Consider the following 25,765-nt stretch of genomic DNA (forward strand, 5'->3'; position numbering starts at 1 on the left):
CCTGCGTTCATAGGAAAAGGGTCCAACCACAGCGGAAACTGAGTCGCACGCATCATACTTGAACATGCAAGCGTTCCACCAGCATGCAAACCGTGCAACCAAGAAGTGACCATACCCAACATGAAGCCGCCAGTCCAGCCCGAGACAAGCTTTCGCCCTCAAAGATAGTACACAGACAGTGTAATGACCTGGACCCCTTAACGCGCCTGCTGCTGAGCAACCTGCCTCCGATGCTCAAGAATCTGCATCCGCAGACCCTCCGACGCGACCTCCACATCAAGAATAGCACCAACACCGCGTTTCCACGTCTCCTCCAAACTAACCAATTCGCCGTGTCTAGCCTCCTGCGCAATCTTCCTCTGCTTATTGGTTTCCTCAGCAGCCTCCTTTGTCTCAGCCAGCTCCTTTTCCAACCCGCCAAGGATTTCCTCCAACTGCGAATTACCAATCAACCACGCATTCTTGCCGTGCTCCTCGAGCAGAGCCAGGTTCTCATGGCGCTTGGCGAGATGCAAGCTTGATGCGTATGCTTTTTGCAGAGTCTGACGCCATTCTTCTAGGTTGGGCGCGTCGTTGTCTGAGGCGCGGATTGGGGCTTCGGGTGCTTCGTAGCGGGAGAGGTCGATTCCGCCTGTGAGTGGTGTGCCTTGTGCTTTGCGCGCGAGCTCTTGTTGCATGAATTCAGTGAACTTGGGTTCTGGGGCTTCTGGGATCCATGGGTGCAGCGTTGTAGAGTGCTCCGGGGATAGCTCTGCGTTGATGAGCTGCTGGGCTCGTGCTTGCGCGGAGGCTGAGGGCGCCGCGTCGACGTCTGGTCGGTATGTTAGGACAATTGGGTTCATTGAGAAGTGAGCATTGGGTTTTACTTACAGGGAAGTGAGTCGTGGGATTCGTTGATGAGAGGCATTTTGAGTGATCTGCTGGTTAAGATCGAGAATGTCGCGGTCGATTAATCTTTGGATGCTCCAGGGCGGTCAGTGACATCTTACTCAGCGGGTCATGTGACCGAGAAGTATACAGAAATGAGGGGAATAAATAGGGTCGTATAGTGTACAACTTATGTTAGCTTAATGATATGTCTGATTTGGGAGGCTCCTAGCTGCATATGGACCATGGGGCCAGTGGGGAAAACCAGGGTCCGGATATAAAGTAGATAGAACGCTGCCAGAAGCCCTCAAGAAGGTCCCACCCACAGGCTACATTAATCACTTCTGATTGCCAGGTGCCCTCAAGGCAAACCTGACGCCTGCCGCATTTTATCTAATATCAGTTCCCAGCTTCCCGACTGGCCTTCTCAATATGCAGATATGACGGCATATCTTATCCTCCGTGCGGGGGGAGGACCAAAGTCTAATCCCGTTTGGGATGCGGAATGCAGAAGAATGACGATCTAGGAGGTCGCTATCACACATCGTCTAAGCGATGTCACCTCTTGCAGGGTCTACTAGCGTGGTGCTTACCTCTTTTCCCAAGCTTGCATGTTGATCCTAGCTTGACTTGCGGGCGAACCCTCCGTGACGGGCTTGTATAAGGCTCGTGTGTTGCCCTGGGACGGCCTATCTCTCCACAGGGGCAAACTGACTCAGAGAGGTCTATACGCTGAAGTCATAGCCCTATATTATTATCTGGTATATTGGCAAACCCTCAAAAATGGCCAACGTTCGATTGGGCGTTATCTTCGCAGCGGTGACGCTCGCAGCGCTGCTGTGTTTGCAGCTACTCGCGGTGTTCAAACATGACGAGAAATTACCCTTGCCTAGTTTCAGTAGGAACTTGAACCAGTGGAGAAGTAGGGCAAATGAAGCTACTGACGACGGGACATTTCTGGTGGGAGCTGGCAAGGCCGATGTAACAGGGTATGATTGTGCTGTTAACCCGATATCTACACCCCGAAAATTGCTAATAGAACAATTAGCCCCGTGGTTGAAGTCGACTTCAATGGCTATGCTAGTCTCGACCAGCTTGGTACCGGTCTGAAGCAGAGACTATATTCTCGCGCATTCATTTTTGCAGACCCGAACAAACCAGAGGATACTTTTGTGTACCTCGTTCTCGACACACTTGCCGGTGACACCGCCGTGCGACATGGAGTCCTACAGGGTCTCGCTGCACTCGGTGCTGATTATGCACGATACGGCGAACACAACGTCGCATTGACAGGGACACATTCGCATTCCGGCCCCGGGGCGTGGATGAATTACCTCCTCCCTCAGATTCCCACGCGAGGCTTTGACAAGCAGAGCTATCAAGCTATTGTCGATGGTACTATTCTCTCTATCAAGCGTGCCCATGAAAGTTTGACACCGGGACGGCTGTCTTTTGGGTCCATTGACCTGGAAGACTCCAATACCAACCGCAGCCCTTATTCGTACGATCACAACCCCGAAGAGGAAAAGGCACGGTATTCAGCAAATGTGGATAAATCTTTGACACTCCTTCGCTTTGACCGGGAATCTGACAACAAAACGGCGGCGGTTTTGACTTGGTTCCCTGTCCATGGCACATCCATGTATAACAACAACACCCTAGTTACTGGGGACAACAAGGGTGTAGCCGCCTATCTATTCGAGCGGAGTATAACCGGCGATGCAAGATTTGCCGATGATGCTGTCATTGGATTCTCCCAGGCCAATGTCGGAGATACAAGCCCTAATGTTCTGGGTGCTTGGTGTGAAGATGGGTCGAACGAAATGTGTCGGTATACTGATAGCACCTGCGGTGGAAAAAACGAGCCATGCCACGGTCGAGGGCCTTTCTTCCGGGAAAAGGATAATGGCGCAAAGAGCTGCTTTGAAATTGGACGCCGCCAATATTCAGCAGCAAAGAAGCTTTGGGAGCAGATGAATACTAGTCCTATCAAACTCACTGGGAGCTCTGCTGTCAGATCTTTTCACGTCTATCAGGATATGAATGGTTACACCTTCCAGTCGCCATTCAACTCGAGTAAGCTTACGACATGTCCTGCGGCATTGGGATACTCGTTTGCTGCGGGAACTACAGATGGGCCAGGGGCCTTTGATTTCACTCAAAATGCCACCGGTCCAGCTGCAAGCAATCCTTTGTGGCAAGTCGCGCGGGCATTCATCCACCAGCCGACCGAAGAACAGCAGAAGTGTCAAGGCGCCAAGGATGTGCTTTTGGATGTCGGCACTCTTACAGAGCCGTATGCTTGGGCGGCAGATATTGTTGACATTCAGCTGTTGAGAGTGGGCCAGCTGTTTATCATTGTTTCCACCAGCGAAGCTACCACCATGTCTGGGCGACGCTGGAAGGAAGCAATAGCCAAAGCAGCCAGGGAAAAACTCTCCGTTTCTGACCCTCAAGTAGTGCTAGGCGCCCCGTCGAATAGTTATGCACACTATGTGGCAACCGAGGAAGAGTACAGTGCCCAGCGCTACGAGGGCGCGTCCACGCTCTTCGGACCAAATACCCTGGCAGCTTATATCAACCTGACTCTCACATACCTGCCATACTTGGACAAGCCATCAATTGCTTCGACCCTCCCAGAGATCCAGCCTGGGCCCAGTCCACCAGTAAACACCAATCACTCATTGAGCTTCATCGCAGGGGTTGTGTACGACGGTGCACCATTCGGCAAGTCCTTCGGGGATGTGCTTTCAAACCCGGGGAGTGGACCTTTCAGCTCCGGTAAGGTTGTCAATACGACCTTCGTGGGCGCCAATCCGAGGAACAACCTTCGTCAGGAATCGACCTACGCGGCAGTTGAAAGAAAGAAAGAATCCGGTGGCTGGGAGGTGGTGCGCAACGACCGCGACTGGAACTTGGAGTTTCTTTGGACACGGACAAATAATTTGCTTGGCTACAGTGAAGTGACTCTTCAATGGCAAATTGAGGATGATTATTACAGCGTCGGCGACCCGACCCCCCTGCAGGATGGAACCTATCGGATGCACTACTATGGAGACTCAAAGAATGCCCTTGGCCAGATTTCATCGTTTGAAGGAATCGGCGGAACATTTACAGTCCAGACTTAGCCTGAATCATTTGTCTGCAGATATCGGGTTGATATGGTGGCTGAATCATGCAATGACACTATATCCTTAATTTTTGAAGTATACCGGAACAAAATCAAGCTCTACCATCTAAGCGCCCGTACTTCTCATCAATTGAAAAAATTCAACTATTCTCAGTGTATAAACAAACCTCACGTCCTCTATTTAGGTTGAAATTAAAATCAAAAGGTGGTGCTGCGCCTACAGCGGGCCAATCACCACGCGCCATCAACCCCGGCGCCTACTGCAACGTCTCTTTGTTCGCAGATCTATTTCAAGTGAAACGTCCCACAAAGAGCCCCTTGCAATGGCGGCCTCTGACGATACTAATGCCCTTATATCTGCAACAATGGGCGGCTGACAGGAGCTCTAGGCCTAACCCAACCGGGCCCTAAGTCTGCAGATATACATGTTAGGGTCCTCAACAGCGAATCTCTCAAAGGAAAAGAATTCCCTCCTTCCTGGTATCGGAGTGCCTCGCTATCGCCTCATTCTTTTGTTTCTTTTTCCTTCTGATCATCCTGATCAAGCCATTCTTTCATCTGCGGCCATCAGAACGCCCAGAACAAGATTACCTTTATTCTTTGGCCATGCTTTTCTATGCGTGTGATTGCTCCTATATTGAATCTCTTTTTATATCTCTGCCTGAAATTCCTTCTTTCTCCGCTGTCTACGCTCTCTGAAGTCTTCCTGTCACTCGCTGTTTCTTGCCAGGATGTTCCGCGCCCAGCTCTTTTTGCTATTCGCTCTTTTGGCGTGGACTGTCTCGGCTGGTCCGATCTCTCGCTGGTTAATTACTGGCCCGCCTGTTTTTGTTCTTACCGAGTTGGAACCTTTATCGACTTCTTACTCGCCCAAGGATCTCTCCCGGCGTGATGTCAATGACAAGCATGGTGGATTGACGGTCATTCCTGTTCCTAGTCCGACGCATAAGGTCGAGAGCTCAGCAGATGCACCAACATTCGGGCCCCTTTCATCGCTACCTGATTCAGTGACTTCTTCTCCGGCCACAGCCTCTACCTCTCTTTTATCGGTCAGGTCAGAGCTCACTAGCTACAGCTGGCAGAAACCTTTTACGATTGATGATCCGAACTATACCGAGTCTGCTCCTGTATCCTCTACAAGTACTTCAAGTTCAAAGAAGTCGAGCACGGTGGCACCTACTACCACACACGCACCTATTAAGACACATGCTCCCACTTCAACATCTCCCACTTCAACATCTCACACTTCAACAACTCACACTTCAACATCTCACACTTCAACATCTCACACTTCAACTGCATCAACTTCGTTGTTGACTACGGCCAGCACCACGGCACCCATTCCTTCATCTGCTGCCATAATCATTGATATACTACCAAGCAGCGTGCCAAAATCGATCAGCAGTAGCAGTGTTAATCCAGATGAAGTTGATGTCATGACCTATGTACATTTGACCATATCCTCTTCGACTACCATGAGGTCTTCAACCACCACAACCTCTTCAACGGCGAAATCTTCCACTTCGACAATGCCAATGGTGACACAAACAAGCCAGGTCGTTATCTACGTGAGTGGATCACATTCAGTACCCTACTCAACTACCACAAAGGCTTCTATTCGCTCGACAACCACATCGGTTAAACACACGACTACACCCACCAAGCCCACAGCTATATCTACTCATGTACCAAGTACATCTGTCAAGCCGACGACTAAATCTATCCAACCAACGACGACATCTATACCACCAGTCCCACCAACAACTACCTCTATCCCGCCAATCACAGCATCTACCTCTATTGAGCCAGTTGCGATATCTCCCTCGGGGACAACGACGTCTATCCCAACGATCCCGCCAACAACCAGTCCTCTTCCACCAGCAGCCATATCTATACAACCAGCCGTCGCATCTCTCCCACCAACAACGACAACTATCCGACCTATCCCAGCAGCTAGTTCTATTAGTTCTATCAACCAAGTCGCCGCATCTATCCCGCCAACAACATCGCTCGAGCTTGATCCTGTCACGGTCCTCGCAACCAAGACAGAAACCGTCCGCATAACAGTTTGGCCAACCACCACTGCCTCCACCGCGCCCTCCGTGTCATCCTTTTATTCGAGTGAACAACACACCTTCCACGTCCTCGCAACAACAACAGAAACATTTGTCGTAACAATATACCCAGCGGCAACATCTCTTCCCTCGACATCATCCACTTCAAGTACTTCAAGCGAGAAGAGCGCCATCCCACCGGCAGTAGTGTCAACAGCAAATACAGCTGGGGCAGCAGCGGCAGTGGCAACTACTCAACCCACTGAACCTGCCGCTGCGGTGACAACTCCCTCCGCTGCACCTGTACCTACGAACATGACAACATCGCAAGCAGGACAGGGCTTGCTCAGTGTCATTCCGGTGACACCGGCTGGGTTTATTCATGTTACTGAGACTGTTACGAAGGTTGTAACAGAGAGGATTGTCGAGACTGTAACTGCTACTGTAACTAGGGATGTATAGCTGGATAATATTTCTCAATTGATGTTCTTCTTGTTCTAAATGGAGGCAATTTGTCAGGTTGATTTCAATTTGTGGATTATGTAGTTGAGCTATACTTATACCTTGTTTCTTTCTTTTCTTTGGAATACATATTGATAAGTCACTTTTGTATAATGTTACCTGTTACCTTGAATACAGACTTGTGTCATTTTTTTGTAGTCTGTTGCTTTTACCTGATGGCTCCGGAAGCACTGGTATTTGGACATATCTCTCTACCTAAAATGAACCACAATCATTTCAAATATAGCCCAAGTTATACGTACGCACTCAAATTTCTCTTTAATTATTTTTCGGTCTTTGTTTCACACGTCATGCCTTTTATGGCTATATCCTTGGCATTATTCCAGAACGGGAAGACATGCAGGCGCCGAAAGCCCACTTTTCTTCCCTCCGCGAAGGTATAAATACGTCTAAGTCAAGTCTGAGACCTTCTTCACACCTTTCTGCTCTATCGTCTTCCTACTCTCAACTTTCAATTCTGAAACATGTCCTTCTTCCAAAGCTGCGAAAACGTTCGCATTGAGATCAATGACGGCTCAATCTTCCTGCACTGTGATGCCCAAGATGTAGATGGCAACCTTCATCCTGCCACGTTGAGACTCGATGACTTCATTGGAAACGAAGATGGTATGGTTTTTATCCACCCTCCTTAGCCCATTCTGACGATGTTGCAATCACTAACAACGAATACTAGGGTGGTTCATGTGGGATGGAGTAAACGCCGGTCAGAGTGCCCAGAGCATTGAGCTCGATGGGTCCATGTTGACAGCGGAGTTGCCCATGAGAGACGGAGGTTACAGAGAGAGACAGGGTATTGACCTGAACGACCGGATTAGCAATGAGAATGGGCACTTGGTGTATCAGTGTAAGACTAGTCTTTTGCTTACAAAAATTTGGCTAACTTTTCTTTCTTTCTAGGAGCTCCATTGGCTTGCATCTAGCGGTCAATACTATGTTTGCAAGCAATTACTCTAGAAGGGCAATTGCCTCTTCTCTCAGTACAAAATACACCAGGCTTCGAGGATCAATTTCAAAATTTATTGATTTTATGCGCAAGAAAGGCGTATTTTCTGCAGTAAATCGCTTCATTTTCACCGTGGAAAATCATTGAGGACCTACATTGCAGTAGTTACTAGACAAACAGACCCGCAATGCCCAGTTTTTCTCAAGCCAACTGGCCCATGCGCGGAGCCATTTTTTAAACGTGTACAAGTATAATTCGCACAGCGACGGGTCTATATAGGAATCTGCAGCTGCAATATCAAGTAGGGCGCCAATGGTTAAGGTTGGGCTGACCTCTTTCTCATTAAGCCTCACGTACATGTTAGCCTTGCAGAAGCTGTAACGTTACCTGCCACAGGCCATGTTTATCTCAATTTCTGTGAACATGGTATAACAGGGAGTGCACGATTTTTTCTATATATAAGTATCCATGGCCTTTCGGCGGATTTGAGAATCCTTAGGAATCGTGCCCTAAACTCGCACCAAAGAGGATCGATCCACTGACAATATTGTCTTGAAGATTCGGTGAGAGGTGTGAATCATGGACGACCCACTGCGGGGACTTCTTACAAACAATGTGACGAACGATATTCTTTCACCGGAGAGTTGCAGGCAATGTTGATTGCTTTGGAACAATGGTAGATACAGTAGTACCCACGCAGTTAAGGTACGAGCTTAACAATACCGAAGTCAAGACCACCTAGGTAAGACTTGTAAGCTTCATACGCCAATTTTCTGGCTGGGTTCTTAGGATCTTTAGATCCATGAGGATTATGAAGTACTTGTGGTTGATAAGAAGGAAGTACGACTCTTGAGGATGACTATATGACCCTAACGGAAGTTGACCAATTAGGTTGCCTGCTAGGAGCCCCAACAACGAATGTCAGTCGCAACATAGTACTTAGAGTCGTTGATAACAGTAACGAGCACGTCTATACCAAAAAGGATAATAAAAGGATACTAAAAGTATAATAAGATTACATAGGTTGAATAATAGCCACCATGACGATGTCCAAAAGAGACTGCAAACCAGCAATCGATGCACGAACCAAGCCCGAGAGTGACACTGACACGAACAACCAAGCAAAGTTGCCCCAAGTTCAGTCTACCTACCACACATCAAACTCCTCATACAAAAATAAAGAAACCCCGAAACGAGGCAAGAACCCCAAATTACAACTGACACAAAACACCACCAGCCTCAGCAAACTTCTGCTGATACTCCTTTAGACTAGCCCACTGCCCAAGCTCTTCCTGATCACGCTGATAATCAGAAAGATAACTCATAGCACGACCATTAACCTGCGGACTAAGTCCATCGGCATTACTAGCCGAGTCAGCCATTGAAGAATGACATTCCAGTCGGACAAGAGTCTCAATGAAGGCGTGCAGGTAGGATTCTGCTTCTGCGGCGGTGAGGACGTGTAGACCTGGTAGGCCTGGCGTGGGTGTTGGGGATGGGGCGGTTGGTTCTAAGGGGTGTTGGGGATGGGGTGTGAAACTTGGGATTTCGGTTGAGGGGGTTTGTTTTGTGCGTGGGGAGAGGTTTAGGAGGGTTGAGGCTACTTGGCGGATTTTGCCTGTCTGTATAGGGATGAGAGGATGGTTAGTGAGTTTGGTTTGGTCGTGATTTGTGGGTGGATTGGTGGGAGACATACGATGCTTGCGCCGTTTGGCTCCATGTTTACTTCGTTTACTGTTCTTAATAGTACGAAGAGGTCTTTAATGACTGATTGACGCTCTTCCGCCATCATGCGGCCGATATAGTCGTTTTGGGCGTGGGCCTGGGCCTGAGTGTTGGTGTTGGTTTCTGATGGAGTGGTTGTAGTGCCAGCGGCAGCTTGCGTCATATCTGATGTGCCTTCGACCTTGATCTGCGGCGTTGTGGCACCTGGTGCAGTGAACTTGGGCGACATTCCATATTTTGAAAAAGTTTCAAAAAGGCTCCAGTACTTCTCAACTAGGAAAGACCTGGTGCACAGCTGACTGGCATATATGTTGGCTTTTTGAATCTCATACTGGATGGCGCGTCGTTCTTGATGGATGTGGTCATCTGAGTAGTTGAACACTGTGCCGTCTTCGCCGAGACCAGACAGGCGGGCTGGGGATAAATGTTTCGGGTGGTCTAGCGACAACTCAACGGGGACATTGAGTAATGCAGACTTTGCTTTCCGAAGACAGCCCCAAAGGCTGGTACGTTGATGCTCCCAGTCGAAGATTTGACCACTGCCAAATGCTATCTCCCAAGATAGCAGGTCCGTGTATGAACTATAGACACGGACATTTGCATTGAATCCGACTAATCGTGAAACGCGACTCGATGGCTGCGGCTCAACGTGTGTTGGGAACAGAAACTCGTCATCAATTTCCATCGGCAGTGGCGGGTACCGGTCTGTGGGAGTCTCTGGAGGGACGTGGACCTTGATATCAGCAGACCCCATTTGGTGCAATGTCTGATACCCAACAAGGGTGACATAGAACAGACGTCGGCCGAGCTCCTGGGTGATGAGATCGACACCTTGGGTGTCCATGAAACTATGAACGGGTTGATCTTGCATCATTGAGACCGATGATAGTGGGCCGTTGGCTCCCAGTGTTGATGATCGGGTGGTGGCTGGCGGAGACCGGCATAGATCATATACTGAGAGCATGGCTCGGCATTCCGAGAGATAGACGCGGCAACGACGCATGTTATAGATATAGCCAGCACCGACGGCGAGGAAATAGCTGATTGCCGCATCATATACTGTGGCGTTGCGGTCGAGATATCCGGCACCTCGGGCTTGGATAGCAACGTCGAGACACCGCTTGACCAGAGCTATAGAGTTAGGAAATGCATTGCGTTCAGCCTCAGTGTTGAGCCTTAATTTAGGTCTTCGAGGAAATGAAGCCACGAGAAATCCAATCATGGACGCCAAAAGGGCCAAAAAAGTGTGATTGGTCACATCTTCCCTCCTCTCAAAAGCAGCTCTGAAAGTAGGCTCATGAGGAACTGGAACCAAAGGATGGATATAAGTGAAAAAATCATCGAGCAACAGCTGAACTGTATGCAAAGAACATATCGATTCTGCCGAAAGGGGAAACGGCCCAGATGGAGGGCTGGCGAACGTGGCCTGCGGAGTCATCACTGACGGATATTCTGCCGGACTTACGGATGCCTCATCGTCAAGCAGAGGTTCCCGCTTCTGTTTCTTAAGCGCCTCTGCATGGCGGTTAGGAGGCCCACGGCGTCTGCTGGGTCTCTCGTAGGTGCAGGGAATCTCCAAGCTAGCGCATGACCGACAAGGCGGCCCGCCGGTATCACACTTGCATGGAAGATCAGTATCTCCACAGTTTGCCGCGGATTAAAGCGGTCATACCTTCACTTTTCGTATACTGCAGGCATCGCAGGCCTTGCGCAGCCTAGTTTTCAGGTCCATCGGTGAGCTGTTTACGCGCTCGGATTGACCATGCCTCAAGCTGTCAGGTCATGATTAATCCAGGGACAGCACAAGCGCATGAATTCAGGGCCGGAAAACCCTTGGTATACCCCCGAGCAAAGAGTGAAGTCCTCGGAGTATATCAGAAACTCCGAAAGGCAAAAACGCGCTTCAATGGAAGTCCGGGGAAGATTGGAAGGCCGGGAGTCGCTAAGCGGGGCAGATGGAACTGAAGCCGAGCCGCCAAAGATGAGTCGCTGGAGGAATACGATGCAATTAGAAATGACCTCGGATGCGAGTCACGTGCACGTAATGCCCAAAATTAAGAACTACAAGTGGAATGAAACTTGAGAACTACGATTGGATTTATGAAAGCTACGGGCCCGATTTTAGTGGCTCAAACCAGGGGGGAAGGAGCCCGCCACATGGTCCAGACATGGAAATTAGATTGACCTTGTTTAAATGTCGGTCTGCACATATGATATCGTTAACAGGTCATGGCATAATGTCATCACGATATTGTTCACCGAGCCGGCTAGCCTGCTGGTTAGCAGCTCGACGCTTGCGCTCAATATCCGTCACCCAAAGTGCAGAGCCAGCGGCAGTGGTCATCAAAAAGAGCATGGAGAAGGGGGGAATCAGCTGAAGGATCAGGGCGACCGTTCCAAACCTAAATGTGATATCAGACTCAGATCGGCAATGATGTGGATCAACACTTACGTGGTATACTGTAGCTGGCGTCGACTGATGCTTTCCTTCCTTTGCTGCTTGCTCATATCAAGCAAGTGGAAGTAGCGCCAGTGGTGGAAGGGACCGGCACGATAGCCAGTCAAAATGAGAAACATGGGAGTGCCAGCCACGGGGATAAAGATGAGCGGAAGCAAAACAACGAACTCAACGATTTGCCGCAAGGAAAAGGGAGAATAGACGGCACTGGTGGTCGGCGTGCCGAGGCGTTTGGCAGGATCGCCCGGCTCGGGGTAGATGACACGGGACGTGGTGACAAGCTCCTCTTGGCCCTCGTTTACCAAAACTGCATCAAAAATATCCACTAGGGTCTCATCCACGAAGAATGCCTCGAAGAGCGCGGCGACGATCGCAGCACCTTCACCGAGGACTAGGAATGCACCGCTAACCCATGATGAAGCGCCCTGGAAGATAGCAAGGAATGCAACCTGGGGGAGGTAGGTGAAGAAGAAGAGAATGAAGTATATAAATGAGGAGAGGAGGACGATGGGCAAAAGGCGGGCCTTGAACAGAGGCCATAGGAACCGGTTCGACGCAAAGTAGAAGATGCCCTGATATCAGATCAGTATTGACTTTGCATTTTGATCGAGGACACATACTCGAAGAGGGTACAGCCAAGCTGCACGGCTGGGATCCCACTGTCTCGACATGGCTTGCAGACTCGATCTCTCCTGTCTATGTAGTACGCAGACGGAAAAAGGAAGGATGCTCTTATCGATAAGAGTCACGAGATTAGGAGCTACCGCTCTGACTAACATGTGACTAAGCACGGCCTATTTTGCTCGAGATTTTTTTCGCCGAGCGCCCTTTTCCTTTTCTTCTTCACATAAAACTATTTTCCTCCCTATTCACTCTGGACTTCCCTGCAATGGAAAATCCTGGAGGGGAAATGGGAGGATAGACCGAGTCTGCTGGCTTACCCCAAATTCTTCTACTTAAGCGTGGAGCGTTTGGAAATATATTCAGCTGTACATTTCCTCCTCTCAGCCTTAGTATGCTTAAGCTTCAGTCGTGGCTTAAATCCGAGCCCGGATTTCTTCCACAATATGCTCCAGATTGTGTACAATCGCCGTTGGTCGTAGATCAGGAGCTGCGGCGTCATTCCATCCAGTGTTGGCGCGATCAACCCAGATAGCTTGCATGCCCGTACTGCGCGCCCCGACGATGTCGAATGGGTTACCGCTGATCAGCCATATCTTGCTCATCTGGGTTGGGGCTTTGCCCATTTGAGTTGCTAGGTGCTGGTAGGTTGCCCGCGATGGTTTGTAGCGCTGGATCTCATCCACTGTGACCAGATCTTTGAACGCGCTCGCGTGAGGCGAGAGGTCCTTCGACCGGAGCACCGAGTTAGATACCATGATCTTGGTGCCATTGGAGAAGATCACGGCCTCGAGGGATGGGTCTGCTGCTACTTTAGTCAGGGTCGGGGTCACGTCGGTGAATGTGGAGAGACTATCGTAAGCTGCCATCAGTTGTTCGATATCGTCATCGCTCAGCTGCTCCCCATTATCGGCCAGTGCATGCTGCAGGGAGTTAAATGTGACGATTGAGAAGTCTTCATATCGATCTAGAAGCTGTTAGTATCGCACTTTGGATCTAGAGTGATTGGCCTACCCATGCTGTTCAGCCGCCATGTATACTCCAGTTGATATCGTCTCCAAAGAGCGGAGATCGACTGCGCCTTGGCATGGCTGAAGTGCTTCTCCAGCTGCTTGACAATCGACTCGGTCGAGAGCAGTGTACCGTAAAGATCAAAAGCAACAACTGTAGTACCTGTCATAATCGCTGTGAGGTTACAGGTCAAAGACAAGAGCTTTACATAGCTTCTTGTAAAGCTGCGACTACAAGTAATGATACCGGATGAGAAACCTGTTGAGCTTAGCAATGTTTGCACTGTTTGCACCAGGTGACTTAATCTTTCTCTCCTACCGCTTCTACCTTTAGTAGGTAATCTAGCTTTTTAAATTACTTTTTTCCAATCATAAAGTAATAATTTATAGGTTATTAGGTTACTTCTATCGGTCTCTTTATCTTGTAAGAAGGTATATAATACGAGATACCCCGCCGAATCATGGATGTATCATGATGATTTTCGTCAGGGTCTGGTGCTATTTGGCAACCCTCTCGTATATCATGCTTGCCGCATGACTATGGTCGAATGCCCACTGATTCGCAATATTGAGGAACACTTTGTGATCTAATCACAGGCAATACATACTATTTTCTTAGCGGAACCTGACTTTCTCTGAGGTATACTAATGAGGACATGCCCGTCACGAATTGTAGTAGTATGTTTCAGTTCCAATCTCAGGAAGGTAGGTTTATGAAGCAGAGATAATCATAGGACACTCGGATATTTAGATCCTTCACGCTGCCTTTCTTCGCTTCATTCATCATGGAAATTATAAACAAGTCTACCCATTTCGTATTGTCCCGCGGAGTTGACAATGACCATCCGACGGGTAAAGTAACGTTGGCCACCGATCAGCTCAAAACCCCAGACCTTGCGATGATAAACATTAAATTCTGTTATAACGGGCATAATTCCAATGCGTTTCAGAGACTTACCTGCTCCAATGTCCAGCCCGAATTCACACTACGCTCAAAAGTGTGCAACCAAAGACCCAAACCGTTTCCAAAATGGGAAGCTTCGGGCTCTTCCACGAGAAACCCGCCAGCAATGGTCCCATCCGGGTCAGTTTTTGCTTGAAGGAATCGCGCTACACTCGCATTATTCTCGACGTTGGTTTGCAAGTCGAGATCTGGCAGTATGCTGCCGTCAATATCTGTAGAGCAACCAATAAAGCGACTCCAGCCTTGAACAGCACCAAAAATGTAGTCCTTGTGATGATTCATTTGCCAATTCAGCGTTCGCTTTTCAGTCGTCCCTGCGAGGCCTCCGCCTATTGCGCTTTGAACAAATTCGATGTTTACCAAGGCTTTCCTGGTCATGGGGTCTGTTGTAGTATACTCCGAAATATGGACGTGCAGCGTTACTGCTGAAAATGCCTTGCGAAGTACCCATGGGACTCCTAGCTGTTTAATGATACCGTTAGCTTGTAGTTATTTAAGCAGGGTACTGAAAAAGGGTCCAAATTCTTGATCTGGAAGGAATGAATATATAGGTACCAGCTTCAGCATTGGATCCGTTTCATTCGACAGGCCCTTGTCCTAATAAGATAAAAGGTCAGTACCTGTGATCAAAGTCCTGATAAATTATTATATGGTGAAGGGGAGTAGATGGGTTCGTTTACCAGAGTCCAAGTTCCATTGAGGTTCTGTATGGTGATGGTCATGGGAGCAGCCATGTTGAAATGCTTGTGATGATGGTGTTTGACCACAAGGCCAAGGACTTAAAGTTGAAAAGTTAGATAAGGGGCATGGCTGCAGATATATTGGGGAGGGCAGCGATACAGCTATAATATACCCCTTGCATGAGCGCAAGCCCAGGGAGTGCTTAGTATTCTCACCCTGCTAAACATGTGCCGATAATGTACAAAAATCACGAATGACTAATCAGCTTTAACCTGACCTTCTAAGCTTCCAACGTCATCTAACTTTGAGTATTTTGGGTGTAGATTGTATAGGTAGGTCCCGGGTACAGTCACTGGAGCTGGGGACAGGATCCAGCAACATAGACCCTTTTGCATAAAGAGATGGTTGGAAATATTTCCACAGCGGGGCTTTTGATAGGTAGCGGCACATCAAAGGCATCCCCATAGGTAATTCAATCCAATTCCTCAGGGTTGAGCAAGAGATCGGCAGGCCACTGAACTCGCCCCAGGAATGATCTAGAAACTGCGACCCATATCACTACCGAGCACTCAGAGAGCGCTACCGTGTATGCCCAAACGAGATTGACTAGCTGTAGCGCCCGTAAAGAGGCTACAAACCCCGCGACCAAGGGACCAAGGTACCAATATCATGTGCATTGGTTGTGGTAGAAAAAGCAAGGAAAATTCGATGCCAAAAAAAAGAGGGAAAAAAGCAAGGGACCTGTTATGATCAGGCATACAGTATTTGCAATTAAGCTCATTGTTAAAGATCATAGTCTGAGGAGGAGCGTAAATATTGATGCGCGCACTTTAAATACCTTCCTCTTGTAAGGGCCTATATATAATATTAGATTTCAAATCGGATCCTTTCTAATAAGAGGATGATAACTTTGGAACCCTTCGAAGGCTATGCTATTAATATATCTAAGGTCCCTAGCCTCTGTAGGATACAGTAAACATAGCTTGCTCTAGCTTGATCTGAATTATATTGCCCGCTGCCCAGATCAGGGCTTCTTTCATGGCTTTGTAATAAGGTTACAACGCGAGGTAAAGAGTATAGAAGATAACCCATATCTTAATTGAAACACTAATAAGTCTACCATCTTGCACTATATATACATGGATCAGTGATTAAGTAAAGGTACTCAGGGGCGTGCTAAAGTTTACTAGTCAAAAAGTCGGAGGCGAGTACTAAAATAGAACTAGAAATGGTTCGAGGTCCATATATGCGGGACAATGATGTCGATGTTCCGTGGGGCAAAACAGCTCCCCTCACAGCTAGGAGCTTAAAACCAACCTCAATGACCTCGGACAATTACGCGGTCTTCCGCGAATGTTTCTCAAATGCCATCGTCGCTCGCTCAGAGGGTAAATCAAGAACATCCAAACGAAAATCCAAAGGCAAACGCAATGCCCGCAAAGACGTGACAGAAGACATCTCAACGGAACGAGCAAACCCAGAAGAGCTCGCCGAATTCGTCGACGTAAGTACACCCAAATCCATTCGCAAAGCCCATCAATCTCACACTTACTCCCAGTTCCTCGCCTCAGAAACCTTCACCTCCTTCCCGGAAGCCCTCCAAAACCTCAACTACTCCGCAACCCAACACGATCCAACCCTGACAACCCTCTACGTCCCCCCAGACGCAGACACCCCTTTAGACCGCACGACCCTTGAAACCCTATGCACCCCAATCCCCCTCTCAGTAACGGACTCACTAGCAGTCTATGGCATAATCCCAGATGCAGCCGACCTCCCGGACTTCCTCTCGCCAATCCTATCAGAGTACACAACCAGCGTGACAGCCGGGCCGCCCGTGTGGGCGGATACACGGACAGACGCGTGCGAGATCTGTGAGAGGGATTGGATTCCGCTTTCTTATCATCATCTTATCCCGCGGGGGGTGCATGCGAAGGTCGTTAAGAAGGGGTGGCATGAGGAGTGGATGTTGAATAGTGTTGCTTGGCTTTGTCGGGCATGTCATAGTTTCGTGCATCGTATGGCTAGTAATGAGGAGCTTGCTCGGGAGTGGTTTACTGTTGAGAGGATTTTAGAGAGGGAGGATGTACAGGATTGGGCGGGGTGGGTTGGGAGGGTTAGGTGGAAGGCTAGGTAGCTTTTCTAAAAATTGATATATGAATAATTTAAGTAGATAGCCGTGACTATGGAGGGGAGAGGATGTACAGGTGAGAAGGCACATAAATGGCAATGGCTTGTTGGCCAGCACTGTAAAAACATATACACTTGCTCTATGATCTCCTTAATTACATTGATTGTATGCCTTTCTCTAATCCCTGAGGGATCCAACAACGCCCAAACCATGGATGCAAGTCAATCATGCCGAGAAAAGAAAAATATGATACAAAATCCTCCAAGATCGAGGGGAATGGAGAGCGCCAGAAAATACGGACAAATAGTACAAGCGGTGGTACTCACCGCATAGATGTTGAGATCATATGATGATATCTCAGAGGTATCTCTTCTCAAAGATCTCTTCATAGCATTGGACGTGATCGCCCACTGCAAAGTCAGACCAGTCTTCAAACCCGATACCGCACTCTGTATCCTTGCGCATCTCGGTGACGTCCTTCTTAACGTTCTTGAGAGAAACAATCGTGCCTATAAAAGTTAGTGATGTCCAAAACATTTGCACTGTGGTGTCTGTGAAGCACTTACCATCATAAACGGTCTCATCGCCGCGGATAACCCTGACCTTGCGGGCTCGGTTGATCAAACCGTTACGCACACGAGTTCCAGCAATAGCCGCCTTGTCACGTCCCTTGACAGTGATCTGGAAGATTTGCTGAACCTCGGCTTCTCCAGTCACACGGGTAGTAACCGATGGGGGCAGCTGCTCGCTGAGAGTGGCCTTGACATCATCGATCAACTTGTAGATGATGTTATGATTCATAATCTCAACACCCTCGTTCTCTGCAATACGCATGATGTTGGGCTCGATGGGCTGGTTGAAGGAGATGATTTTACCATTTGCACTGGCAGCATGTTCGATATCGAACTCGCTAATAGGGCCCACACCCGAGCGAAGAACATTAGCGTAGACTTCATTGTTGCCAACTGCAGCAAGGGAGTTCATCACAGCTTCCGCTGAGCCATCCACATCGGCCTTGAGGATGAAATGAACGGCCTTGGGGCCGGTTGGTTCCTCGGGTCTGGAAGTTGATTCGTCATCTTCATTCTCGAGCCTGCGTTTCTCAAGAAGTGCTCGTCGGCTCTCGTTGATAGCAACCATATCCTCACCCATCTTCTGGGTATCGGACTTGTTCAACCGGTGATCTACGACCTCCTTGGCTTTCTGTTCGGTGGGTGCCTGAAGGAGCTCGGTGCCAGCGCCAGGCTGGTCTCTCCAGCCGTCAACCTCAACCGGCATTCCGGGTGTGGCTTCACTGATGGGCACACCGGCTTCGTTGCGGAGAGTCCGGACACGTGCCCAGGTGGTGCCGGCAACAATGACATCGCCAGGTCGCAAGGTTCCACGGCGAATCAGAACAGAAGCCACACGACCATGGCTCTTGGTGGCGGCCTCGAGAACCCAGCCCTCGGCATTGCCATTGATGTCTGCACGGTGATCGAGCATTTCTGAAAGTGCCACAATGGCTTCTTCCAGCTCGACCATTCCTTCTCCAGTCTTACCGCTTACACCAATGGCCTGAACATCACCGCCATAGTCTTCCACGTGGACACCATTGGCAGAAAGATCGCCTTTGACTCGGTCGGTATTCTTGCCCTCCTTGTCAATCTTGCTCATGGCGACAATGATGGGAACATTGGCCTGGGTGGCGTGCTTGATGGCCTCAATGGTTTGAGGCTTGACACTGTCGTCCGCAGCCACAACAAGTACCACAATATCGGTTACATCAGCACCACGGCGACGCATCTCCAAGAACGCAGAGTGACCGGGAGTATCTAAGAAGGTAATAGCCTTTCCAGAAGGCATCATAACAGAGAATGCACCAATATGTTGTGTGATACCACCATGCTCGGAAGCTGCCACCGATGACTTGCGCAGCCAATCCAAGATGGTGGTTTTACCATGATCAACATGGCCCATGATGGTAACCACAGGAGGACGAGTTGGCAGATCGGATGAATCCTCTGGCGGAGGCGCAGCCTTTAGATCATCTGCGCCGGTATCGAAGATGGCCTCGAAGTTGAACTCGGCAGCCACCAGCCCAGCGGTCTCTGCATCGAGGACGTCTCTGTATGTAATGTCCTCGAATCCCATGTCCTCCATGCGTTCAACAAACTGCGCCGGCCGCACACCAATCACATCAGCCAAGTTGCTGACGCTGATAAACTCAGGCAGATACAGAGGCGCTGGGGCATCCTTGGCAGCCTTCTTCGCGGCCTTTTTGGCGGCCTTTTCTTTTTGCTGGCGCCTCCGTTCTTCACGAAGGCGCTGGCGTTCTTCCGAGTCGAATTCTTCTGCTGCCTCGGGTGCCGCTTGACGTCCCCTGCGTCCATCACGGCGCTTCACAGCCTTCTGTGGCTGCGCCTGCTCTTGCGACTCTAGGTTTTCCAACTGCTCGAGTGCAGACATATCCCAGGACCATTGATTTTTTTTAGCCTTTTCCTTCTGTTCTTTCTCTGCCTGAATGGCCTCCTTGTCCTTCGGTTGAGATTCTGCGCGAGCGGAGTCCCCCAGATCGGACTGCTCCGGCTGACCTTGGTCAAATTCGGGCAAAAATGACTTGCCCAGCTCTTGGAACTTTCTTGTGTCCTCGGAGGGGCCCCGAGCAGGTCGCCCTCCTTGAGATTGAGCGGAATCTTCATAGTTTCTCGTTGTTCGGAACCTTGCTTTAAGACCACCCGGCCGAGCGGTGCGGCAGAATGGACATGTCATCTTTGTGCCAAAGACATGCGCCATGCAATTGGGACAGTTCCAGTCATTAGCGGCCATGTCCCGATTATTCCTACCCTGGACTCCATCATGCCACCGTTCTCGGCCGAACGGCATTGCTTCCGAGGGCGTTGAACTTGGGGCGTCGGCAGGATCCCGACTGCCCCAGATATCCGCATCGCGATCGCGTCTTGGCCTCGAGTTGTGGAATGGGTTTGATCGATCGGGTCGCCGCGCCTGTCGTGACTGCGGAGGCGGCGGTGGTGGTACGTTGTGTTCGGCGACCAGAGTATCACGCATAGCCTGCTCTGCGGCACTCAAACCTGCTGTTTTCGAAGCCGTCCGAGCGCCCCAGACGTCTGCATCGCGTTTGAATCGGGAATTCTGGAATGTGTTTAATCGAGAAGAGTCACCCTCCTGAGGAGTTCTGCTGCTGCTGCCAAATGTATCCCGCACAGCTTGCTCTTCGGCGCTCAAGCCTGCCGACTTCGAAGCTAACCGCGGGCCCCGGGAGTCGCGTCTCCGCCTTGAATTCTGAAGCGGATTTGGTCGATCGTTGTATCGTCGCTGCGGTTGCGATTCTGGTTGTTGTTCAGGTTGCGGTGGTGGCGGTGGTGGGTTGCTGGCGACAATACTATTGCGCATAGCTTGCTCTGCGGCACTTAAACCGGCCGGCTTAGTAGCTGCTTTAGGACCCCATCGGCTCCCAAACTTGGGTTTCGCGGGTGCGGGACTTGAAGTAGCATCGTTATTGTTTCCATTTGAGGAATCAGACGTGTTCAAACAGCTCGCAGATGATCTTAACGTTCGGCGAATGCTTAAAGCTGTTAAAGAGGGTTTTAGGCCGACTGAACCCGACAATCCAGCCCGATGTGAGAGCTATAACCATTAATAAGAAGGTCAAACACAGCAGTAGCTCGAAACTTACCTTCAAGACTGGCCGACGATGCATAATTGTTCTCTCCACATTTGATCCGTCAACACTTTTTTCCCCATGCAGAAGTTCGAGACGACCAGCTTATGTCAGCTGTTTACATCAGCCGCTTACGTAAATTCTCCGCCGGTAAAGTCACGTGCATCGGCGGCCCCCTCGAATCAGCGGGCAGATGGCGACATTGCGATAAGCCGTTATAAAGTCGCGAGCCTCCTTCTCTTGTATTCTTTTGCAATTGAGTATCGAACATGGAGTCTGAGGCCTTTGAAGACATTGAGAAGGGTGGCGGTGCCCTCCGCACCGTCAAGGATCTGGCTGCGGGCGCAGCTGGTGGAATGGCCCAAGTGCTGCTCGGTATGTGTGCACCCTAATTTGAGTGGATTCCGGGGAAGCGCCAGGGACCTCACGACATGAACCCTGAGCCCCGGACTATGCAAAATCCATTCTTTGACATGTATTATTGGAATTGCTAACAAATAAATAGGTCAACCCTTTGGTACGTGATGCGATAAAGCACAATATGAACATCGATTAACAAAACCAGATATCGTCAAGGTGCGATTGCAAACCACCACTCAATACAGCAGTGCTCTGGAGTGCGCAACCCAGATCTTCAAAAATGAAGGTCCGGCAGCCTTCTACAAGGGAACTCTGACCCCTCTCATCGGTATCGGAGCCTGCGTAAGTGACTCTAAACCGGATACCAGCATAGCAAACCCCTAACCCAGCAATGCAGGTGAGTGTCCAGTTTGGCGCATACCACGAGGCTCGCCGCCGCCTCGAAGAGCTGAACAAGAAGAAATACGCCGTTTCTGCTCTTTCGTACACCCAGTACTACATGGCCGGTTCATTCGCCGGTGTGACCAACTCTGTGCTGTCCGGCCCAATCGAGCACGTGCGTATCCGCCTGCAGGCGCAGCCCCACGGCGCCGGCCGCCTGTACTCTGGCCCTCTGGACTGCGTGAGCAAGCTCTCTGCTCAGGGTGGTACCCTCCGCGGTTTGTACCGCGGCCAGGCTGTTACTGTCCTACGTGAGGCCCAGGCTTACGGTACTTGGTTCATGGCGTTTGAGTTCATGATGAACCAAGATGCCAAGCGCAACAACATGAAGCGCGAGGATCTTTCCAGCGTTAAGGTTGCTACTTATGGTGGTCTCGCTGGTGAGGCTCTCTGGCTCTCCAGTTACCCCTTCGATGTTGTCAAGAGTAAGATGCAGACCGATGGATTCGGTGCCAACCAGAAGTTCAGCAGCATGCGCGATTGCTTCAAGAAGACTTATGCTGTTGAGGGTCTGGGTGGTTTCTGGAAGGGTATTGGTCCCACTTTGCTGAGAGCTATGCCCGTCTCTGCTGGAACTTTCCTTACGTATGTTTCCCTTCATTTGATCATCGAGAAACGCTGCTAACCCGTATCTTTAGTGTCGAGCTGGCCATGAAGGCTCTCGCTTAAGTACTGATCGTACTATGATGAAAGTTGACGCATTCGGTTTTTGTTCGTCCAGGCTATTTTCACTCGAATTTCTTGATATCCAGGGCTCGTCCATTTCCTAAGAGTTAGATAGAGGACTACCAAAAGTGAACGGCATTCCAAGCTTAGAAGCCTGTATCTATGTTTACATTTGGCATTGAATTATTTGTTAGATAGAAGCATATACGCCGGGTGTCCAATACAAAGCTATATATCTACATAGCCAACGAAAAATCCCCAAAGAAATCCTGCCAGGCGGTAGGAAAATAAAACAAATTCAACCCCGGGAAGTCCCACTCAGATACAAACTGCTCAGGCACGAACCACTGAAGATCCGCCTGGGCATCAAACAGCTCCCAGAACGGCGATGTAGCAGTTTGCCCATCCGAGCTCGGCTGCTGCGTTTCCCGCAACGCAAGTCCATATTTCTCAATACTGACCTTCAAAATCTGCAAGTAGATATTCCCAGCACCAGACTGATTACCATTTGAACCTGCTTTGCTCAATTCAGACACGAGTTGGTTGCCGTGGTCTAGAAGCTCTTGATGTTCCTCGTCTCGTTCGGGAAGTAGACGTGATAGTTTCAATAGTAATAAGAAGGAGAAGGCGCACTTTGCCCAGACAAAGTCCATGGCGTACTTTAGCTTGGCGAGGTAGAAGTCTGGTTCGACTATTATGAGTCGGAGATGGCGACGGGCACTTGCTTTTGCTGTCAGGAGAATTGTTCGTTCGGTGGTGGACATGGCCCTGCTTGGGGTTAGTTGGTGGTAACCTCCAGAGATAGGGCGGTTGACATACGCGACGTTCTCGACGCCCATGGCTCGTAGTGCTTTGCAGTTGAGCATCATTTCAGCCCAGCATTTTTGTACTCGCAGAGCGACGAGCAAAGATGGTTTCTCTTCTTCGGCACTAATGCAGCTTTCTTGTTTAATTATCAGTTATCTGTTAATCCCAAATAATGTGTTTGGATTATAACAATTTGTATCATACCGATGATGCGTAGCCAGTCACTGCCAAGAATTAGCATACAAAATCTCAGAAAGTAGACCAATGTAACTCACTCAAACCATAAATCCAGTTCAATCTTCATATCATGAACATAATCGGCTATACCTTGTCGGTCAAGTGTAGTGCCTCCTCCCAAAGTATCACCCACGTTGGCTTCAGGGAATGGTTAGCAATGCTTCTGGGAGACGAATGAGACAAGACCAATCACCTCTGAGGATATTCAACTGACAATAAGAAGTAAGCATCTCGTCCAAACAAGCTGTGAAAATAGATAGCATCGATTTATCATACCTCGACCTGAGAAAACAACCGCAAATCCAAAATAGTCGAAGAAGGATGGGAAAGCAAAACCCGACAGCGCCGAGCATTTCCTTTCAGTCGAATACCTGGAGGTTTCCCACCATCAACACGGAAACTACATTAGAATCCATTAGTATACAGCTCAATCAAGAGGGAGAAAAAAAGGCATCTTACATATGCTCCAAAACCAAAAGTCCAAACCAAGTCCGAGCCTTCCACACCAAAGCCCTCTCCTCCTCGAACATCTGATGCGGCAAGGCATAAGCCATATCTTCATTTTTGATCGCAAGGCGCTGAGTCAATTCATCGAAGGCTTCATGTAACTCCAAGTCCAGGGCCATGCGAGTAGCAAAGGATAATATTAGAGACCGTTCAGATGAATAGCAGGCAACGACTAGCATTGCTTGCACGGATTCAAGGCAGTTGAGTTGCTTGTTTTGGACGATTACGTTGATCCATCTCTTTAGTTCGGCATGTAACGTATCAGACATTGGGCCGCCGGATCCTGTTAAGATTGCTTTAGCGTCAGGCTCACACCATCTGAGGGACCATAGGGTGAGCGAGTAATGTGAGGAATTCCGAGGTAGAGCCAGTAGTAGGAGTCGTAGTATTTAGCATGCACCAAGGTGCGAGCGGGCGCTAAATACAACAACTCCTACTGGTTATACCTCGAAGTTCTCGCTCACCTTATAAACTCTCAAGAAGTCTATGGATTGTTTGGGGACGGGCTCTTACTGGTTTCAACCATGCAACCAATTGTGCATATAGCATTGAGAAGAATGCTACTTCGTGATCGGATGGAGTCGAATGTGTCGTATTCCGGATCGAAGATTGGAATGTATCTGTCCTGTGTAGTTTTCAAACATGAGTATTCAAAGCGTACCGATATGAAGGGTGGCACATACACATCCTCCAAAGAACCTAGGCTAGAGTCAATATAATACTCAAAAAAGAAAAATTCAGCGATGTATCTCGCAGGGGAACATACGTATTGAAATAAGAAACAGCATACTCTGGCGTGATGAGACCCTTATCAATGAAATCCGCAATAGGTTCATCCCGAATCTCAAACCCGGACCGTTTCCTCTTTAGCGGTCGAGTAACAGTCTGATTAGGGGCTTCATAGATAGACTGAGTTGCGATCTCATTCGGAGAGAGGGTTGGTATAGACGGAATGGATCGTTGATACTGATGACCATTCATATACCCACCGGGCCCTGGGACTGGGATAGTAGGAAGCCCATCTTGGGAATGATCCTGTGAGTGAGGATACTGGGAGCATGAAGAGCCACAGAAACTCTCGCGGCGTACTTGTTGTTGCCGATCACGGGGTTGGGCTGGGGAGTGAGTTCCTTGTGATTTTGGCGTTGTGTGTGCGCGGCTTTGTTGAATTAGCTCACGCATCTCATCCAGTTGCCGTCGGAGGTATTGGATCTCGGATTCGACACCCTCGATTCTTCTGGAGGACGTTAGTTGTTTGATCCGTTTATCTTGGTCAACAAAGGCTCACTCTGAGACAGGGTCTTTCGGTATTTCGAAGAAGATACATTGTTTCTCTAGCTTCTGGCATCTAGACCGCGGAATTAGTGCTATACATTTCAATTGGATCATGATATCGGGGACTTTGATTTACCTTGTACATGGTCTCTCTCCATCGCATTTGACCTAGAAGGAAATCAGCCTCAACACCTTGAATTCGTCGAATTGAGCACAGACCTTCGACTGTCGACAAGCACTACACGCTTTCTATGCATCAAAACGCCAGAAATAGTTAGATCCCATCCGGTTCATGGAGTGTGCATTGCAGGGGTTCAATTGGCCAAAAGCCAATATGCTACGTACCGGAATACGCTTTTTCCCAGTGGGCGCGGGAACAAGATGCAAGGAGTCCCCAGCGTCCATCCCTGCGCTATACGGACTACAGTCCGCAGGATCATCCATGAGTGAGTCGTGTTCCGTTTGCGCCGAGGGCTCGGGGAAGACGGAAAGGGGAAAACCTGGAGAAACGCGGGGTTCGGCTATAGCTCCGAACCGGCTATTCAATTTACCAGAACTGGTTCGCCGTTGAACCGGCGTTTTAAATGCGTATATTATCTAAGTTCTAAGCGGTTTTACGAGCTGGAATATGGATCTAGGCTCTCGTTTCGTTAATAGACAACGCATATAAACTGAAAACAAGTACTGAAATCCTCCCTACTATAA

The 25,765-nt window shown here is 49.2% G+C and overlaps 11 protein-coding genes across 11 annotated transcripts; 5 read left to right on the top strand and 6 right to left on the bottom strand.

Moving 5' to 3' along the window:
* Positions 1-197: 197 nt before the first annotated feature.
* On the bottom strand, positions 198-907 carry PENARI_c001G09449 (pre-mRNA-splicing factor SPF27 family protein; the record flags this gene model as incomplete). Its single annotated transcript, XM_022626872.1, has 2 exons — positions 198-811; positions 871-907. 2 exons carry the CDS (start codon positions 905-907, stop codon positions 198-200), a joined length of 651 nt encoding a protein of 216 aa, XP_022493046.1.
* A 743-nt stretch (positions 908-1,650) lies between these two features.
* PENARI_c001G07933 (neutral/alkaline ceramidase) lies at positions 1,651-3,995 on the top strand (the record flags this gene model as incomplete). The annotated part of the gene is made up of 2 exons (XM_022626762.1): positions 1,651-1,856; positions 1,916-3,995. 2 exons carry the CDS (start codon positions 1,651-1,653, stop codon positions 3,993-3,995), a joined length of 2,286 nt encoding a protein of 761 aa, XP_022493651.1.
* Positions 3,996-4,728: 733 nt separating this feature from the next.
* PENARI_c001G02606 (uncharacterized protein) lies at positions 4,729-6,513 on the top strand (the record flags this gene model as incomplete). The annotated part of the gene is made up of 1 exon (XM_022626321.1): positions 4,729-6,513. The coding sequence occupies one exon, from the start codon at positions 4,729-4,731 to the stop codon at positions 6,511-6,513; it is 1,785 nt and encodes a 594-aa protein (XP_022493516.1).
* A 524-nt stretch (positions 6,514-7,037) lies between these two features.
* Positions 7,038-7,527, top strand: PENARI_c001G04604 (CVNH domain-containing protein; the record flags this gene model as incomplete). The annotated part of the gene is made up of 3 exons (XM_022626478.1): positions 7,038-7,179; positions 7,247-7,407; positions 7,471-7,527. 3 exons carry the CDS (start codon positions 7,038-7,040, stop codon positions 7,525-7,527), a joined length of 360 nt encoding a protein of 119 aa, XP_022493519.1.
* A 1,200-nt stretch (positions 7,528-8,727) lies between these two features.
* PENARI_c001G00270 (uncharacterized protein) lies at positions 8,728-10,973 on the bottom strand (the record flags this gene model as incomplete). Its single annotated transcript, XM_022626129.1, has 4 exons — positions 8,728-9,138; positions 9,213-10,361; positions 10,707-10,859; positions 10,914-10,973. The coding sequence occupies 4 exons, from the start codon at positions 10,971-10,973 to the stop codon at positions 8,728-8,730; spliced, it is 1,773 nt and encodes a 590-aa protein (XP_022493194.1).
* Positions 10,974-11,468: 495 nt separating this feature from the next.
* PENARI_c001G08151 (EI24 domain-containing protein) lies at positions 11,469-12,370 on the bottom strand (the record flags this gene model as incomplete). The annotated part of the gene is made up of 3 exons (XM_022626777.1): positions 11,469-11,643; positions 11,694-12,271; positions 12,320-12,370. 3 exons carry the CDS (start codon positions 12,368-12,370, stop codon positions 11,469-11,471), a joined length of 804 nt encoding a protein of 267 aa, XP_022493932.1.
* Positions 12,371-12,736: 366 nt separating this feature from the next.
* PENARI_c001G02072 (haloacid dehalogenase, type II) lies at positions 12,737-15,028 on the bottom strand (the record flags this gene model as incomplete). The annotated part of the gene is made up of 6 exons (XM_022626274.1): positions 12,737-13,287; positions 13,335-13,589; positions 14,139-14,223; positions 14,289-14,756; positions 14,850-14,891; positions 14,975-15,028. 6 exons carry the CDS (start codon positions 15,026-15,028, stop codon positions 12,737-12,739), a joined length of 1,455 nt encoding a protein of 484 aa, XP_022493792.1.
* Positions 15,029-16,296: 1,268 nt separating this feature from the next.
* PENARI_c001G11798 (uncharacterized protein) lies at positions 16,297-16,853 on the top strand (the record flags this gene model as incomplete). The annotated part of the gene is made up of 3 exons (XM_022627057.1): positions 16,297-16,479; positions 16,534-16,781; positions 16,835-16,853. 3 exons carry the CDS (start codon positions 16,297-16,299, stop codon positions 16,851-16,853), a joined length of 450 nt encoding a protein of 149 aa, XP_022493597.1.
* Positions 16,854-17,463: 610 nt separating this feature from the next.
* On the bottom strand, positions 17,464-20,806 carry PENARI_c001G09225 (translation initiation factor 2; the record flags this gene model as incomplete). The annotated part of the gene is made up of 3 exons (XM_022626851.1): positions 17,464-17,615; positions 17,673-20,733; positions 20,783-20,806. The coding sequence occupies 3 exons, from the start codon at positions 20,804-20,806 to the stop codon at positions 17,464-17,466; spliced, it is 3,237 nt and encodes a 1,078-aa protein (XP_022493583.1).
* Positions 20,807-21,036: 230 nt separating this feature from the next.
* On the top strand, positions 21,037-22,237 carry PENARI_c001G05998 (uncharacterized protein; the record flags this gene model as incomplete). The annotated part of the gene is made up of 5 exons (XM_022626608.1): positions 21,037-21,142; positions 21,273-21,284; positions 21,333-21,469; positions 21,525-22,153; positions 22,207-22,237. 5 exons carry the CDS (start codon positions 21,037-21,039, stop codon positions 22,235-22,237), a joined length of 915 nt encoding a protein of 304 aa, XP_022493468.1.
* Positions 22,238-22,470: 233 nt separating this feature from the next.
* On the bottom strand, positions 22,471-25,205 carry PENARI_c001G10074 (uncharacterized protein; the record flags this gene model as incomplete). The annotated part of the gene is made up of 12 exons (XM_022626920.1): positions 22,471-23,002; positions 23,054-23,177; positions 23,246-23,265; positions 23,317-23,416; positions 23,472-23,487; positions 23,555-23,678; positions 23,738-24,068; positions 24,299-24,410; positions 24,469-24,484; positions 24,552-25,022; positions 25,074-25,126; positions 25,197-25,205. The coding sequence occupies 12 exons, from the start codon at positions 25,203-25,205 to the stop codon at positions 22,471-22,473; spliced, it is 1,908 nt and encodes a 635-aa protein (XP_022493938.1).
* Between the last annotated feature and the right edge of the window lie 560 nt (positions 25,206-25,765).

The sequence above is a fragment of the Penicillium arizonense genome (assembly GCF_001773325.1).
Source record: "Penicillium arizonense strain CBS 141311 chromosome Unknown PENARI_contig001, whole genome shotgun sequence".
Classification (NCBI taxonomy): domain Eukaryota; kingdom Fungi; phylum Ascomycota; class Eurotiomycetes; order Eurotiales; family Aspergillaceae; genus Penicillium; species Penicillium arizonense.